We start from the raw sequence: 19,268 nt of genomic DNA on the forward strand, positions 1-19,268 counted from the left end.
ATCCTAAGTTCCCCATCCCATTCTCTGGAGCAGACCAGCAGGCTTCATGAAATCTGATTTGACAGTAAAAGGAGATTTCAGTCTAAATCTGATTGTGGGTCACTTAGTCTTTTGTGAAGCATGTGTGGCTATGGCTCCACAATGGTGGCCCAGCCAGATAAAAAGGGAAAATGTCAGTCAAGTATGTCAGATGTGCGAGGTCATAAGCAGACTACATTTTAATGGGCCACGCTGGAGGCTGCACACCTGAAGAGACTAGCATCCAGGTCTATTCCAAGTAAGAACTAGGCAGCTCCCAGCTAGCCTTAGCCAGAGACCCCAACTGGCAAAGCTGCTATGTAGAATCTGGGAAGAGTGACATGGAACAAAAATCACAGATCTTAGTTATGCTTTAAGAAAACAGAGTGGGCTGGCTAGCGCGATGGCTTAGCAGTTAAGAGCGCTTGCTGCTGTTGTCCAGGATACAGGTTTGATTCCCAGCACCCATGTGGATGCTTAGAGATATTTGTAACTCCACTTAGGGTCTTCTGACCCTCATGGGCACCAGGAGCACATTTAATACGCATGCATTCATGCAGGCCATAGACTCATACACATAAAAAAACAATGGATAAATATCCACCCTAGTATTGGTGTGAGGATCTATAAAACTAAGCCCGGTGCTTTGCAGGTGCTGGAGAGCAGTGACATCTTTATTTCCAAAGAGCAGTCCTCATACACAAAGTTCTTACGAAAGGGCTCCATTTAGTGAGTGTGATGGTTACTCAGAAGTGCCCCTTGGGTACTGTGTGCCTTTTGTAGAATCTGAATTCCCTCAATCAGGCAACAAGTCCATGATGTCAGTGAAACCCAAATTCAAGCCCTTCATGAACAGATCCAACTTCCCATCATTAAATCCCTGACAATCTCTTCTCTAAAGAATAAACCAGGATGCTTATTAGTTCAACAGAATTAATACTATTCACTGAAAGCTACATATCATACTAAGTATTTTACCTGATTAATTCATTGTACCCTCACAAGATACTTGTATGTGAATTTTTTTGAAGAGAAAATCAAATGGAAATTATCCCTAGTCCTGTATCTGATCTAGAACACACAGTAAAAATTTTATAGTGGGGAAACTGAGGCACATATAATTAAATTAGTTTGCTTGAGGTCACACATCTACTAAGTGACAGAATCAGGGTTTGAAAATAGAAATGGCATTGGCTTCCAAGGCTTGTGCACTTACATGTCTGTGATTGACACAAGACACAGCACAAGGGTTGCCCTTCAGTTGGGGTGTGATGTTATATTCACGTGTTGTCAACTCTCAGTTGTTAAGGTAACCTGCAAGTTATCAGACTGTGGATTATAGAAAAAAATGTCTGTAATATACTAATGTAATATAGAAGAGCCTCCAGTAACTGAAGATTACGCTGTACTTCTCTGGGTAGCCATGATCGGTTTTACACTAAGAGCTATTGGCCTACTGCCGCAGTGGGTGGGGAACCAGACATTTTATGTTAGTGAACAGTAGAGACGGCAGGATAAAGAGGAAGCTGAGTGCCTATAGATACATGGCCAGCACCATACAATAAAGAGGGAATGTATACATGGAGTCTTAAAAATCTTTGGTGAGATACTAGATTTATTTCTAGGAAAGCTTGAAGGGACCCTTTGGACTGATGAATGCTACTTACGGAAGAAAACAGCCTTGAAGATGTGGCCTACCTGTGACCCTGCCTGTATCATGAAGGCTGTGGAAGATGAGTGGCCTCCAGTTACGCAGAGTGGCTAATCGTGAGTTTAGGGGGCTGGGAGAATTGTAAGAGTTGCTGTAAAAAGTTTATCTTAGTGTGGTCTGAATATGGTTTTATGGTTTGAATATGGTTTGAATGTGTCCTAGCCCTGATCCATGATGTGGTGAGGCTATAAAAAGGCACATCTCTGCCTGGGTTATGTCAGTGGACTGGAAGACATTGTGGGACTGGCAATGAGCCTGACTTGCTGTTGGGAGACAGGGTTGCTTTGTACCCCCCCTTCCCCCCACATCCTACTTTTGATGTCTACAGCGAAGTAATGTAGCTAAGAGGGGCTCTTGCTAGAACCTTAGCCATGTAGTTTGGACTTTCACTATCCAAACTGTGAGCTAAGTAAACCTCTTTTCTTTATAACATTAACTTCTCTTAGTATTTTGTCATAGTAGTGAAAGACTAATACATTGAAAAAACTGGGGGAAAGGGTCTAAAAGTAGGCTTACCTATCATAAAAACATGAAATTTTCATCAGGATAAGGATTGGTAATTTCCAGTGAGAAGATAATCATAAAGCTGTTTTTATTTACTGTTTAACACTTAAAAAGGAATCTATTTTTGAAATTCTGCAGTAGAATTTATCAGCAACAGGGTCACTGTAAGCTGTTATTAGTTGGCCTGCTACTCACAAAGAGATGGCCTCGGCTCTCTTTGACAGTGGCCTGTGTGAGTATGAGTTGTATGAGAGTAGAGACAGTTTTGGTAAGTACCATACTAGGATAAGGCCAATCTTGTAGATGTGTACTAAATAATAACTGAGTGAATGCAGAACTTAAAGACTGAAAGAAATAGTGAAGGTCTTACATATGTTGCTATAGACTTGTCTAATTCTCTCTCTCTCTCTCTCTCTCTCTCTCTCTCTCTCTCTCTCTCTCTCTCTGTGTGTGTGTGTAGACACATACACAGCGTACACATGCCAGCCTTGTGGAGGTGAGGAAACAAATTTCAGAGTCAGTTCTCTCCTCCCACCATGTGGGCCCTTAGGATGGAATTCAGGTGGCAAGTTGTTTTACCACGTCAAGCCATGTCCCTGGTCTAGACTTATTTACTCTTATGCTTTTAATATGAAGTATTTTCTAAATAGGAATGACATTTTAATTCATTTTATGTGGTCAATGAAATTGATTTTTAAGCTTCTGATCACTTTTCAACATACTCTACTCAATGAAAAGGTGGATAGACAAAAGCGAGTGGAAGTTTGCATCCTTCTGGTACCACCAGTTTTATCAATGCTGTCACATTCTGCAGCAATATAATTCTATGATATACTTGAGTAAATCATTAAACCAATCAGTGTTCACTATTTAAGGAATTTTATTAATATGACATCATTGATGACATATATAAAATTTTAAATTTTCAAATGTTTTAGGATATAATATCCAATGGAAGTAGGCTGGTGATCCCGATCATATATGAAAGCTTAAGGCATGTGAAACATCAAAAGTAGTCCCCAGAAGCTCCTGGCTAAGTCCTGAGCGTGAGCTGGCTTTCTGCCTTTTCCTAAGTGTTATCTCAATTCTAAACCATCCTTGCTTTCTTTGCAGGTTTTCCCGCTATTTCTCGATATTTCTGCTTAACTCCTCCTTCTCTGGTATTACTCTTTTTAAAAATTTTTCTCTTTCATATTTACTTAATATGTAGGAGTGTTTTGCTTGTATATATGAGTACCTCATATGTGCCTACAGATGGTTGTGAGCCATCAGTGAGTGCTGGGAACTGAACCCAGTTCCTTTGGCAAGAATAGCAAGTTCTTAACCACTGAGCCATCTCTCCAGCCTCCCACCCCCAGTGTTGGCCTTTTAAATGACTTCTTTTGTTTCCAGGTTCTCTAGTGAAAGATCCTGAACATTCCTGGAAAAAACAGTCTAATATCAAGTGCTATGAATGTAAGTTACCTATGTTGTAAGAAAGACCTTTTGGGTGGGAAGGAAGATGGGCGCTCCCAGCTGGTGATTTCAGTTGAGAGGTGGATAGCTATTTCAGGTAGGTTATGGAGGCATACTTCGGAGGAATGGTTAATACTGGGTATTGGCTATCTTTAAGGCTTCATGTGCTACAAAACAAATCCTCTTTTTCTTAATAATTGTGGTGGTTTTAATATGCTAGGCCAAGAGAGTGGCACTATTAGGAGGTGTGGCCTTGTTGGAGTAGGTGTGGCCTAGTTGGAGGAAGTGTGTCACTGTGAGGGTGGGCTTTGAGACCCTCCTCCTAGATGCCTGGAAGCCAGAACTCTCAGCTCCATCTTCTACACCATGCCTGCCTGGATGCTGCCATGATCCTGCCTTGATGATAATGGGCTGAAGCTCTGAACCTGTAAGCCAGCACCATTTAAATGTTGTCCTTTACAAGAGTTGCCTTGTTCATTGTGTCTCAGCAATGAATCCCTAACTAAGGCAATAATCCATTTGTAAAATGGGAAAGATAAAGTTGCCATCTTTATAACGTTTTGTAAGGAACTGGCTTACATCATGCATGGTCTTACACCATGTTGAGATTCTATGTACATTAACAATTACATCATACAGGAATTCAGTAGTACCTGGGGACTTGTAGACTCTTAAGGCAGGAAGTTTCTAAATTTGGGACATTAAAAATTATTAATAGATACATACATTTGAGCAGACTGCTGCTTTAATGAGTGACTTAGTGCCCTAATCTCAGAGGGGTCATGATTGCACTTGGGGTACTCTCTAATCTGGCAGCAGTATAGATAAAATGTTCCTTTACTTTATCCAGGATAGTGGGGTTCCCCTTCTGCTCCAACAATGCAGTACCACCATCACACTGTGATATGCGGGGGTATGGGGTGTGGGGCGTGTGGGGGGTGAGTGTCTTCAACATCATCTCTGTCTCTCTGCTTTGACAATGGTTTCGTTAGTAGGGTAGATATAGTATCCCTCCTAGTCAAAGCTTGTCACCATCACTGAGCTGCTCTTCTCTTTCTCACACTACAACTATGGTAAACAACATATCTTCTTTTTTCTACTGGCTGTCGACTAGGACTCCACAACCTCTTGTATGTTCAATGCTACCTAGAAGGGGTATCTGGAGACTATCTTGAGAAATAAAAATACTTATCAATGTACCCTCTTATAAAACAGGAGGATGGGGGGTGTACTGGCTGGTTTTGTGTGTCAACTTGACACAGGCTGGAGTTATCACAGAGAAAGGAGCTTCAGTTGGGGAAGTGCCTCCATGAGATCCAGCTGTGGGGCATTTTCTCAATTAGTAATCAAGGGGTGAGGTCCCCTTGTGGGTGGTACCATCTCTGGGCTGGTAGTCTTGGGTTCTATAAGAGAGCAGGCTGAGCAAGCCAGTGGAAGCAAGCCAGTAAGAAACATCCCTCCATGGCCTCTGCATCAGCTCCTGCTTCCAACCCTGCTTGAGTTCCAGTCCTGACTTCCTTTTGTGATGAACAGCAATGCAGAAGTGTTTCCTCCCCAACTTGCTTCTTGGTCATGATGCTGTGCAGGAATAGAAACCCTGACTAAGACAGGGGGCAAAGCTTATTCATGGCATTAATAAATAGCTTTTGTTATTGCTATACTACTTGCAAAAGCTCTGTCTTGAGAGGAAAATTCCAGAATCAGTACAGTTGTCCAAGCCAGGATTTCTAGAATTTCAGTCTGTAAAACTGGTCCATGTAAGGTGGATGGAAGGCTATTTGAAGACACATTCCTTTTAGGATGTCTCTCTGCAGACTGGAAGCATCAGTCGGAGGGATTCTCCTTCTCTCAGACTATGCCCCAGGCAGTGTTAGGTCACCTAATGAAAGAAAGGAACAAAAGCAAACAGAGACTCTGGTAATGTCCAGCAAGGCCTCCGGTAGTCAGGGTCTGTGCATGTGTGGGGATGTTGAAGTTGCAGCCGTTGAGGCAGATCTGCTGATGTGTGCTCCCATGTTGCCCTGCTCTGTAATTCTACATGCTTGCACTGTGTAATGACCTCACATATCCCCTTCACTGAATGGTCAGCTATTGGGATGCAGGGGCCTTTATCTCTGTATCCTCAGTGTTTCACATAGTATCTGAAACATGATATCCAATCAGTGGTTGTTGAATAATCTCTACTATCTCTATTATCTCTACTAATCAGACCTCGATCCTGAATGAAATTTCACTCGGTTAATAATTGCTAGAGAAAAGACTAAAGTTTTGTACCCCCCTCCTCTGATTTTGTAAGCTAGCAGAAATTGGGTATTATTTCTAGAGGGTCCTAAGAAACCAGGACTGTATCTCATTAGCAGTTACCTATAGGCTTATCTACCTCCTAATGGACATTGGTGCTCTTTTCTATTAAGCCCATCTTGGAGACTTTTTCCGGGAAGAAAGGAACTGATGAAGTTGCACAGAGCCATGCTCAGTGCTGGCTGAGGTAGAGTCAAGGGAGCATGCACAATTTTGAGCGCACACAATTTTGGCTGTGCTCCTGGCTGGGGTCACACAGTGAACGTGGAACAAGGCATTCAGGGTCAAATCTTGCCTATGTTTTATTCAGAAATTACTGTTCAATGTGACATAAAGGTTTTCATTGCAGAGAAGTAAGCAAAGGAAAGGACTAGATGGATTCCCCTCCCCCAATAAGATACTCTACTATTAAAAAAGTATTTTAGCTCAATGACATATATGTATAAAGGGATAATTAGGTTTCTGTTTGGACTTCAGATTCCTCTAGTGTGAGCCATCTCACACCTCACACCCCCATCATCTGTCTCCTGGCTTCCCACCTACTTCAACATTAATATTGTACCTTTTCTTTTAATCTTGGCTGCTAAATCTAACCTGTGTGGCTTGGGGCAAGCCAGTTAGAATTTCCATCCCCTTTCCTCCAGCTGTAGAACAAGGGTAACACGCTGACCTGCCTCAGGGGGATATGGTGTGAATTAACTCCTGTAATTAGCAGCTCCTGTGCTCTGCACACACCAAGCAGGGTAGGAGTACCGCTATGATCACAGTGGCCAGAGTGTATTGTGCACAAAAGCTATACTTGGGGATAACTGCTTGGCAAAGAGCTGACAACTGGAAGTTGCAAACTTTACACAGAAGCAATATTTCCAGTATTTTCCCCAAGCAATCATGAGTAAATTGCTCACTAGGGGTGGAAATGGTTTCCAGCCAGTTCTGCCTCTTCTGATGTGTGCACCCTGCAAAGCTCAGTCAATGCCAGGTAACTGATCCTTTGTACGGCTGCTGTTTAGTGCAGATGAAGAATTCAGAACGGTATAATTTGGACAGGGATGAAATTTCTGTGCAGTGATATGTATTAAAAGCAAATAACTTGTGCTTTCTTCAAAGCAACAGCTGTAGAATCTATAATTTTTAATTATCCAGTGACAAAGACATCCACATTTTTTAATGGGCAGAACATGTCATCATTAACAACTTGTATTAGGTTTCATTTTAGAAACTTAAAAAATGTACCCCTTATCATTATAGGTAAATGAAAGTAAAAATTACAACCTGGAAAGCTATTTAAGGGAACTTACAAAAAGTGTATTTAAGAATTGATTTCCTAAACCATTTTGCTGGATTGTGTTAGGAGAAAATATGTATACATTCAAACATATATACATACATACATATATACATACATGTATGCATCCATGTAAATATATACAGACATACACAGAGGTGACCTATCTTATATTTTGGTAAGATGTCTTTGTTTCTGTATTGAATAAAATGGGCCTTGAAAATACCATTACATTAATTTGTATATAAGACATATATATGAAATATATATATGCTTTTTATATATAGTTGTAATATATATTTGTTTATATATTATATATACTTATATATTTGTATATCTGTGATATATAATTCAAATATATATATATATATGACCACCACAAAGATAGTTTATATTCTATTTCAAAATAACAATGACTGCTAAAAATAAGAAATCATGTGTGTGTGTGTGTGATATATATTCCCAGCATCATTTTGGGGACTGAAAGGGAGTCTGCCTTCTGTGGACTGATTTCAGAATATTAGGTCTCATAGGAAGCCTGGTGCCACAGCTGTACATCCTGTGAGCTGGCCTGGAAGGGCAACACCCAGGTACTGACTGGGACGGAGGGCTTGGTAGGAAGAATATTTTTTTTAATTCATCTTTAGTTCCCCCTGCAAGATTCTGGACATATAAGCCTACCTTGTGAGCGCTCACACCTTACGCTGACAAGCAGCACAGCATAGGCAGGCACAAATTAAGGGGGTAAGTGGGCTTAGGTTTGAATGCAGAAAAGGGCGGGGTGGGGTAGGTTATTTTCCCTTTGGTGGCAGATCCAGGTGCTCTTGTTTTGCTTAATAGGGGATAAAGGTGACATTTAAAAATAGCCTATAATCTGCAGGGAAAAAATGGTACTCCATCAAGGTAGCTTTTTTTGAGGTAAGAGAATTACTCTAAATCTGGCAAGGCAGACCTAGTAAAAGTACTGGCTGCTGTTTCTGTTTCTTTTGAGGTGGGGTGCTGTATAACCTTGCCCTGCCTTGGTTTCACCAAACAAACCTTGCTGGCCTCAAACAGTTTCTGTTGAGCATTGAGCTTACAGATGGTTTCTTCTTAGAGTATGCCTTATATTCTGCCACAAAGACAGAACTATATATTTATATATTCTATTTCAAAATAACAATGATATTTTTAAAAATAAGAAATCATATTGTATATATAATTTTGTATAAAAGCTCAACTTTCCCCTAAATGATAATTTCTTTTGATTATCAAAAGATTAATTTTGTTGGGGGTGTTTCTATGATACTTGGCATGAACATGGGCAGCTGGGAATTAACAAGTGTGAAGCAAGGTTGAAGGACTGAGAATTCGTTCAGCTAAATGCTGGAGTGCCGGTGGTGGCAAAGCGCTTCATATTCAGTCCAGCAGAGACGACTGTACTGCATTATCTGATGGATTTATCTTTGTTTATGTTGAGTGAAACTGGGAAGGAATTAAATGTGTATTTACAGTTTGATAAGCATTAGACATAAATTATAAATTTTAGTTTCACTTATTAGTTTGGGAATATGAAATGCAGGGATTATATTACATACAAACCACCATTACAATGGAAGGATGAACTTCCTGAAAAGGTTCCTAACTGCAAGAACAAATCCATTTCCATCCTCTCTTAGTCATGCCGGGGTTTATTGTCAGAGTTCTTGAAAGCCTAAAGGGGAGTACTCTAAAGTTTGTTGTTTATATGTCCAGTGCTTATGGCATGGTCACCATGTGTTAAGAGTCTATTATGTTACAACTTGTATGAATGCTGAAATCATCATGCAGCAACAGAAGTTTATTTACATCTGCAAGGACTGTTCTAATCATTAACATTCAGAATGGTCTCCATGATATTATCGTACCATATAATGGCTCCAACAATTTCTCTCATGGATTAATGACAATAACATAATTCCAGAGAGTCGCCACTCTATATGTAGAAATATATTGGCAATAAAAGCCAGTCACTGTATGCCTTTCCCCAGTAGAGGATCTCTCACTTTTCTCTGATTTTTTAAAGGCTTCAGATCAATAACTGGAGTGACATTATTAACAGCTCCCTCAACACCTTGGCCAGCGCTAATATTAAATCCATTACACCTTCTGTTTGACATTTGCAGTACAGCAGACAGTGGTGTGGATACAGTCACACTGTCTGGGGACTAGGGCTGGATGTGAGCTTAGTGTGATGGTTTCTCTTGTCTAACTTCTACATTCAGCTCATTGGTAGGAAATTGTAATCAATCCTAAAAAACAAAACAAAACGAAACAAAACAAAACAAAACAAAACAAAAAACCCTACCACAAACCAGATGATAAATAATCCACACAACACACTCCATGTATATCTTATATTCAAGCAGTAAAATATTGACCTTCAGATAATCTTATCTGAGAAGATATCTGATCTTTAGATAATTTTATATTCTTTGTTACTTATCATTTGTTTCTCTAATTTTTCACTTAAAAAAATCATCTAGTGATGTCATCATCTGAGTCCTTTTCTGGAGGATTTGATCAGATTTACCACTGCATTGAGGTCACACCCAAGCAATGGTGGTAATTTCCATTTACATAAACACTCTCCTGCCCCATCCCTGACAGCAGCATTCAGGACATAGAACAGACACTGTAGGCATGGAGCTTATGCCAATTCAGCCCACAAAACAGACTAGATTCTGCCCAAAATGTGAGACAAAATATGATAGCCTATGCTTTAGACAACCAGTGCTTAACCATGGTGCCAGAGCTATTCTTTATCCCAAATACTGTCTCATATATTTTGCTAAATTGTCTAAATCCTAGTGTAGTATTGATTTCCCCTCCTATGAACTCACACCCATCCAATAAGCTACAAGAACCTCTTGTCCTTGCTGAATTCTTCCCAAGAAGGGCTGGGGCATGTTTGCTCCTGACAGAAGTCCTACGGCCGATGCTGATTGCTATCCTATAGGAGGTAGACCGCTGGAGACAGAGGGAATTTCATTTTGATGAGAGAAATACGACCCAGAAAGAAGCTTGCAAGGTTACATGAGAAATCAGGTTGCCAGAAAGATGAGTGTCAGGATCTTCCTTAGGAAAACATACAAAACAAAAGCCAAGCAACATGCTCTGGGGGCCTCCTACTTATGTGTATATGCCTACAGGAAGAGAGATGAAACCTAGAAGTCTGGGTGGTGCCCCTGTATGTATAATGTAGCAGTCAGTATTGGTTGGCCTTTCCCCACTTCTCTTCTGCATGTTCTGATTTTCATAATGACTATAATTTAATTTTATAATTATAAAATGTTATATGAACAAGGAAGGATTAATAAAAATACTATTTTATGACAACTCAAGGAAAATTATTCTGCCTTCAAAATAGGAGATTTTTAAAGTTCCTCCAGGATTTCTGGGAGAAGCTGTCTTTCTGTTTAATGAGCATCTGGAAGGCATCATTGATAGGGTTTGTAACACCAAGATGCAGGACCATTTAGAGCAATGGAAAAGCGCAGGCAGATCTACACAGTGAAAACGCACCATCTAAGCAGCACACTGTCCAAGCTACATGTACCAAAGGGCTGGACTCCTAAGTTGTCTGAGATTGCTGGAGAAAGAAATGACTGCCTGCTAGATAGTGAAGAACAATCTCCTTCAGAATATTCTGACCTACTTCTGCCAAAAAGGCACTCTGGACTATCATGGCTTTTAAAAGTCAGGGTGCCCATTTATTTTTTCTAATGCTTGACTTAAGATTTCTCCAAAAGAAATAATGTATTTACTAAACTATCTGTAAATGTGCACACATATAAGATATTTATTTGGGCTTGCTGTCAAGTCAACTGATTCCCGCTCAACCAGCACCCCTACCCCCACCATTATCTTGAGACAGATTCAAGACAAGACAATCAGAGGGTTGGCAGCTCAGGGAAACAGAATTCCTATCATGGCAGTGTCACCGCCTTGAAATGGCTTTAGTCACTTATTTCCTTTTATTATAATGCCAACTGTTATTTAGATTTTAGTCATTTAGTAATGCTACACTGCACACATCAGGGCGTCTGCAAAATTCTTTACCCACCAGCCCTTTCATTTCCATAATAACCAGATAGTGATATCCTTTTCCAACCAAATTTCACCGGTACGTAGAGAGGAATCTGAGTTTCATCAGAGTTTAGAAGATTACCAGGCAGTGAACAAGAGTCTTCAATAGTGTTCCCTCATGTTATTAAGAATTAGGAAATCTTGTTAAAAAATTTCAGCTCTGCGAAACATAAGCAGCTTTGGGATGTAGTGCCTGACATGCACTTTTAAAGTAATTCTCTAGGAGCAATCATCTGTATTAGTGAAGATATTTCATTCCAGGTAGCACCCTGTGCTGCTTTTTCAGTATTTGAGCAGTCAACCCAATTGCATTTTCAAGCCCCAAAGGAAAAGAACCAAATTCAGTAGATGTGTAGGGCTAAGATGGACGGGCATGCCCTCCTGGTGGGAGGAGTCACACTGACCCTGTAGGAGGAGAGAAGCAGAGTTGATGGGCACTGGCTTTTGAGTGGTGGGAAAAGTGGAGTTTCATGTGTGCTAGCGAGAACGGCTACAGAAAGGGCAAGCCAGTGCCTGTCAATCAGCTGTTGATCTAAATGATAGAGTAGGTCTAGAGGAAAGAAGTATGGAGACAGCACAGGAGTGAATCCCCTTTAGGAGGCCAGCTGTGTCCTCCAGTTGTGTTGAATGAAAAGTAGGCTAGAACAGAGTGCATGGGGTTTATCCAAGGTCTTTCTTTAGGATATTTATCTGGGTTTGTTGCGCGCCCTGGAAGAACCAGTTGGGACATGATTTAACCATAAGGTGCGTTAACAAAAGCTCAGTTATCTAAACCGAAAAGGCAACAGTTCTCTAAAATGATTTTGGAACACTTAAGAGCTGTGTTCAGTTCTTAGAGGTGTGTAGACTGTTAGAAGGTCATCAACAAACTACAACCCAGTCAAGGCAGGATGGCATGGACGGTGAAGTTCTTAGGAATACACCCGTAGATGGAGAGTGGCTGGGGACCTGCTCTAAGTTGGTAGCAGAAAGAAGGGAGGAGGGCTTGATCTCCCTCATATGACATAGCTGAGTGTTTACACAAGAAGCTGCAGGACATGATCTGAAACACGGTGGAGGAGAGGGGGAGATGCAGTAAAGGAGACTTGGGCTTCAAAGTAGGGACTGCTCAGCATCAGAGGTGGACAGCTTGACCAGCTCACCGGCTTCATATTGGGACCTCTTCCCAGGGGCAAATAGCAAGGGGCACCTGTTGGTATTTATGCTGCCAATGCTGGGATTTGTGTGGAATGACTGACAAGATCCTGGGTCAGCTCTGTGACTCATGGAAGCAGAATCCATTTTACAAAGGCCTTCCATTAGACAACAGCTTTTCAATTTAAATTACTTTATACTGAGTCATGAGGAATCCAGGCTCTTGGATCCATCTTTAGAACCAATGAGCAGAAAGCCCTTCTCGAAGGCTGCTTCTCATGTATACAGACAGCTAGGTGTGTTCTAACAATGAAAACCAGTGTAATTATCAAGCTGACATATTCATTCAGTAAAGCCAGTGAGCTATGGTATAAAGAATATATGGCTTCTCCCAGAAAGCTATTTAAAATTTAAAGGTAAAGAATGGTCTTAAATGAATACTATGAGTAATGGACACGCCCAGGGGTTCCCTTAACACCCATGGGAAAACATGGATTTGGTTCTATATAGAGTTAAAATATTTCCAAGAGAGGAAATACTTTTTCTTTTTACCCTGTGACTACACATATTGTGATCAGTTACAGGAAGGACAGAGTATTTTCTTGAAGTACATAGTTATTTTAAAATTAATCTTAAGGCGGGGTTTTCATTTTCCTCTCTCATATGATGCTTTTGTGTTGTAAATTCTGTTTTTAAAACTACAGATCAAGTGGCTTTAAATGCAGGCATCTTTGAAGAGTGCAAAATAACTTCTCAAGTAAGCAAATAAAACTTTGCACTTGAAATCAGGCCTTGATTCATTAAAAATCTTAAACTTCTCATGAGAAAAATTAACATTTAAACCACTGCTGCTTGGCCAAGCACTCCGCCACACAAGAATATGAAATATCTCCTTTAAAAAAGTACAAAAAGGACAAAACCACAAATGTGGAACTTCAATTAATTTAAAGCCCCAATCAGCAAAGAATAAATCCTTCGCAGATCTAATTACCAGCGCTCTCGGAAGACCCGGGCCGACCAGCCAATCTTCCCCGTGTTTGAACAGCTTGATGAACTAGGGGACTGATGGATATCAAGTCATTTTGTTTAATTTATAAATGGATTTTCCCCTAATACTTAAATTATCATCAGTACAACACAATGAAAATGGGAACATTCTGAATGCAAAGTCTATAAGAATCCTGGAAGGAATCCCAATGAGGAATGTCACCTCTGTTCACTGCTCTATACAATTGATCTAATTAAAGACTGAGGGTGGAAAGGCGGTTGAAAATGTAGCCATTTCTGTTTTCTTTTTAGCCTTAATTTATCTGTTCACATCTTTCAAGTACCGTCTGATGCTTTCAGAGGAAAAAAAAAAAGAAAAAGAAAAGAAAAGAAAAGAAAAAAAGAGAAAACAAGATTTCTGCAAATCCCTAATACTTTTAATTCTCTACAAGCTAATATTCAAGATGCCTCTGCCTGAGGGTACATTTTGCTGAATAATAAATAAATGTATAAGAAGAAAGGGAGAGGCTGTTCTAAGCCAGCAGATCTCCTTCTAGTAATTTGAAAGAGAAACCAGAGGAGATCGTACCTTCCAGATGTATTGTTCAACTGAAATGAGATCTCTGGATTACACTTATTAAAATGTCTCCTTATTTTCAAATCTCTTCCTTATTTAATTACCGCATGGGGCTGAATGCTGCATGGAATTGTTAAACACCCTTCGCCCTATTTATAGTCTCTCCACACGGGCACCTTGAGCACAGCCATTCAGCGCTGGTCCTGCCCACCGGCCACCCTCTGCAAACACATTGGGTTTGCAATTCCCACCTGGCTCAGGGGTCTCTGACTGAGAGGAGGAAGATGCTGAACTGGCCGCGTCCTCTGTGGTGCCCTGCGAGAGGAGGCCTCGCCCAGGCGGGAGCTTCATGCCCAGCTGCTCTGCCATCTCCACGTGGTCCCCAGGGTGGACATAGTCAAAGACACTGCTGCCTGTCAGCTCCACCTAGAGAAGGAGAGAAGTGGAGAGAGAGGTGTCATGGGCTTTTCCATGTTCCATGCAGTAACACAGTGACACAGATTCTGAGAAGACGAGGTTGACAGGGGCCCCAAAGCAATTTTGGCTCCAAGTCTCTATCGTCAGATACTTCAGGATTCTTGGAAGAGAGAGAATGTTGCTTTTCCACATGTATTTTTTTTTTTTTTTTTAGCAATTGTTTAGCCCAGTTTTCTCCCCCTCATACAGTATTGTTTGCATAGAGCCAAAATGTTCTGTGAAATGTGGACAACTCTGCCTTGCGTTCAGCTGTTTTATCCATGCATCATCAAATACTTGTATGTTTGGTGTCAACTGGATGATTGACTGAGTCCTACAGTTTTCATGCTGAGAAGAAGTTTGTGCTTTGTATAAAAACCGTTACAGAAACAGCCAGAGATAACAGGCGAGTCTTTCTTTTAAATACACAGATTTCTAAGATTGTTTTTTTTTTAAAATACATATCCTTTTATTTCTATGTAAGCTTAAATGTACGAAGTGCCTCTTTAAAATATATGCAAAAGCATAATGTTTTCATTAAATATCATTCATTAGCTCTGTAATCATATGGAGAATTTTCTATGCAAAAGAGGTCAGCTGGGGTCTGAAGTAGCCATTTTTTTTTCTGCTGGTATCAGCTTGTTTTGCCTTCAATCTAATAAAATACGTGGCAGAAAGCTCCTTGAGGGCTTTAAAAAGTGTTTTATTTTGTCTTTGAATGATGCTGCCTCCAAGAACAGAGGGTGAGTATGAAGTATCAGAGGAAGGGGATGACTATTTCAACGCTGTCACACATGGCCTCTGTGAAGGGGTCGTCTGCTTTAGGTTGGGGGGAAGTTGCTTGCAAGGGCTGGCCTTACCTTCAAGCTCTCAGAGTGCTCAGACTTTTATCTCGTCCTGAGACCAGCCTTAATGCTTCTAACAGAATGTCCTCACAGGGTAGGTACTGCAGCAGGGTGGGCATGTCAGTAGCAGGGCAAGAAAAAGCTCTGCCTGGGTCACTAATGGGTTTACCTGTCCTTTGCAGTGTGATAGGCTCAGGCCAGCTATGGTGAGTCATGGAAGTTTCCAGAGCATCTAGTTTCTTGGGCATATAATCACCTAACTCGCTTCCTGCCTCTTTGCTGTGTGATAGGCAGCATCTTTCCAAACTCTACCACATTTCTCCTGCCAGGAAGGAAGGGAGGGCAAATTGTGACAGAGAGTGGGATGGTCTGATCAATCACTCTCCCCAGCGCTCCCAGTCCGGGGAAGATGATCCATCTACCTGCAGACAGCAGTTGATTAAAATCTTAACGGGCTACACATCTTCAACATCTACCAATTAGCAGAGGCATAACCAGGAAAAGAGAAGGCAAAATTCAGTTTGGGTAATAGCTCTTCCCGAAAAAGGCTTGCCCGACTTTTACGGAAAATGAGGTACTTTCTGCAGCTATTAAATTACACTCTCTTACTCTACTCTGCTGCTGACCATATCATCTTCCTGTACCTATTTCTTCTGCTTGGTATTGTGACGGGGAGCACATTGGGATTCACAGTGATCAGCTGCTACCCTCTGGGAGGGGGGGATTACATGGAAATAATCCCTTTAATGTGCGCCTTGCCTCTAAGCACTTCACACAGCAATAAATGGGTAAACTGACTTTGCGCAATTAAGAAATTAAATGAAACTAATAAAATGTGTGTTTTAATATTTCTTGATGGTTATTTTGTTTGAGGATTAGTGGCTATGAGGAAGCCACTCTCTGCACATGAAGTCCAATCAAAGCACTTCACTCTTCTGAGATCTCAGTGTGTTACTGTAATATTTCTGTGACCTTCAGACACATACCACAGACTGTGACAAGATTAAAACCTTAGTGAAATATTTTTAGGGTGCTGGTTATTGACTGTTCATGAAAACCAGCTCTACAGAGCAGTAGCTAAGGTCTTTACAACTTGCTTTTCCTGGAGATATAGATCCTTCCTTCCCAGGAAGCAAGGTTAAGACACAGCATGCTCTACTGTATATAGCAGCAAGGATCCTCTACTTCAGTGCAGCATGGAGTCCTGCACTGAAAACCCAATATTGGGGCTGGAGAGATGACTTAGCAGTTCAGAACACAGACTGCTCTTGGAGGGGGCTTGAGGTTAAGACCCAGCTCCTCCATATGGCAATATACAGTGACCTATAATTCTGCTTCCAGGAGGATCTGATGATCTCTTCTACCCTCTATGATTACTGCTCACATGTGTATACACACACACACACACACACACACACACACAGAGACATACAATCTATCTATCTATGTGTCTATCTATGTATCTATCTATGTATCTATCTATGTATCTATCTATCTATGTATCTATCTATGTATCTATCTATCTATCTATCTATCTATCTATCTATCTATCTATCTATCTACCTATCTAATTAAAAATAAAATGAAATCCTGAACAGTAAAACCTAAATTGATGGAAGTTGATACTGTCAAGTTGACACTTCCACAGCCTCCACATATCTACTGTGGTTGAGCCCATAGGTATGGTGAGTGGTATAGGCTACTTGGAGTCATAACCTGAATTTGAGATTAGAAGCTTGCCCTGGACAGCTGTGTGGCCTTGGACAATTCCTGCAACCTCCTTGGACTCTCAGAGAGGTGCTATGGGGGACAATGGGGACATGTCTCACAGTGCATTCCCCTTGCAATGCTGGTTCTTGGGAATGAGGCAGGGCTACAGCCTTTAGAGTAAAGAGAACACAAGTTGTCGCTTACTTGCCCCATAGCTCTATTTTGAAAATCTAGTGAGACCATGCAGGGCTATCATCACTCTGTAAGAAAAACAAAACCTTCTAGATGCCTACTAGGTTGTCAGGATGGCTTAGTGGGTAGAATATCATAGCAGTCTTCAGTTTGTTCCCTAGAAAGCACACGGTGGAAGGAAAGAACTGACCTCTGCAAGTTGTTATATGCCATGGCATGGGACACAGACAGATGGCATGGCACAGACACAAAGATGCATGCACACATACAGACAAGAGAGGAAATGCAGTGCATTAAAATGCCTACTTTTGTTACTGTTTGGTGGATGAGCATAGGAATAGATATTCCTACATAGCTTGGGTTTGTGTTGTCACCCTGGGATATCATTTTAATGAGCCGGGGCTACAACGATGGTGATGTCTTGTGAGACCTAACTATAAATACTAGAACAACAGTATTATTAGCTATTTACTCTGTGAATGTGCTTCTCCCACCTGACAGAAAATCTTACTGTGTAGCTTTTGACTGTCCTGTAACTCCCAGATGTCAATCAATATATCCTAGAAATTGTGGTGACCTTCTACTTGCTGCCACCTCCAAAGTGCTAGGATTTACAGGGGCGCATTTCTATGTCCATATTCTTTGCTTTGCTTCATCTCACAAAATATTCCAAACTGCTATGATCAACCCCATGTCAAAGAAAAAGAATCTAAGTAGTGGAAAGGGTTAGTTGTGGAGGCAGAACTGGGCTGAGTTTGTGTGGCACTCACTTTTCAATTAGCATTTGTAGCCCAATAGACTGAGCAAGGGACTCTGAATCCTTCTGTCCTTTATCCTCGCTTGTGGGGAGAAGACCACACTGAGTTCTTAGGAAGTAGGCTAAGGGCAGGTAACCTGACAGACTCTTGGGACTCAGGATGCTTTGTAGTTAGACTCTTGGACCTAACAAAAATGCAGAAGGAGGCTGTCTACCCCGATACAGACATGGGGTAGCTGGCAGGCAGCTTAACACTCATATCCAGTCGTCAAGAGTGTTACCTGTTCTAGTCATCATCCTTACACTTGCCTGACAGTTCCAGTGGTGTCAGGACTACCTCCAGGGCACTATTGTTTAGAACAAGAAAAAGATTTAAAAGTTACCTATTATGGCCTCCAACTTTAACTGGCAAAACCATAGTTCTCAGAAGTTAAAATGCTGTTTCAAGTTAATCTAGATCCTTAGGGATCTAGATCCCTTAGGGCTAGAGGGTGACTAGGTCCAATTGGTAAACTCAGTCTACAACTTTCTGAACCTAAACCTTAATTTTTTTTCTTATGAAGACTGATCTGGTAGACAGACTAAATTCATGTTTACTGCCACCAAATTTGATGTCATAAAACAGACTACAGAAATTAAGACTTTTGTTGTTGCCCAATGGATAGACATTACTTCATGTTAGTTTTGAGCAGAAAAAGTAAAACTCCAATCCATTGCCAGTGTGATACTGTCAACCCCCATAGCTGCTAATTCTTCTAAAACATTCACCCACTAGACTTGTTTTATCTAAGTTATCACAGATGTTTATTGTATAAAATGTGCAGAGAGTTAGATCTAAAACAAGATCATTTGATCTATGATTAACTAGATCAAGCTTAAATTTTTTTTTTCTTCTCCTAAGTGTTATTACTGGCATTATGGCTATAGTGTATTAGTCTGTAAAATGTGTTACAATATAGCGCCATAATGTGTTCATTCCCAGTAAACTTGCTAGGTACATTAACAGCTAGACCTTCTTTTTGTAGATCCAGCTGAATTTGACTGAGGATGGAATTATACAAGTTCTGGGAAAGTCAGGCTTTGAGAAATTCTTTTAAGAGCTCACTGATCATCTTTTTCAACCCATTTTGTTTCCAGTTTAAGGCAAAACAGTTAGATGTAAATTTCCAAACTCCATACTTCATGTCCTCATAATCTGAATTAAAACACACTTTATAAAAAATAGTATA

The 19,268-nt window shown here is 40.7% G+C and overlaps 1 protein-coding gene across 1 annotated transcript in view; it reads right to left on the minus strand.

Moving 5' to 3' along the window:
• The window catches only part of Npas3 (neuronal PAS domain protein 3), a 573,957-nt gene that overhangs the window by 109,713 nt on the left and 444,976 nt on the right, over positions 1-19,268 (minus strand). The window contains exon 5 of the mRNA XM_052186732.1: positions 14,331-14,505. Coding sequence (XP_052042692.1) covers positions 14,331-14,505 — 175 coding nt within the window. The remainder of the gene's footprint in view (positions 1-14,330; positions 14,506-19,268) is intronic.

The sequence above is a fragment of the Apodemus sylvaticus genome, chromosome 6 (assembly GCF_947179515.1).
Source record: "Apodemus sylvaticus chromosome 6, mApoSyl1.1, whole genome shotgun sequence".
In the NCBI taxonomy this organism is placed as follows: Eukaryota; Metazoa; Chordata; class Mammalia; order Rodentia; family Muridae; genus Apodemus; species Apodemus sylvaticus.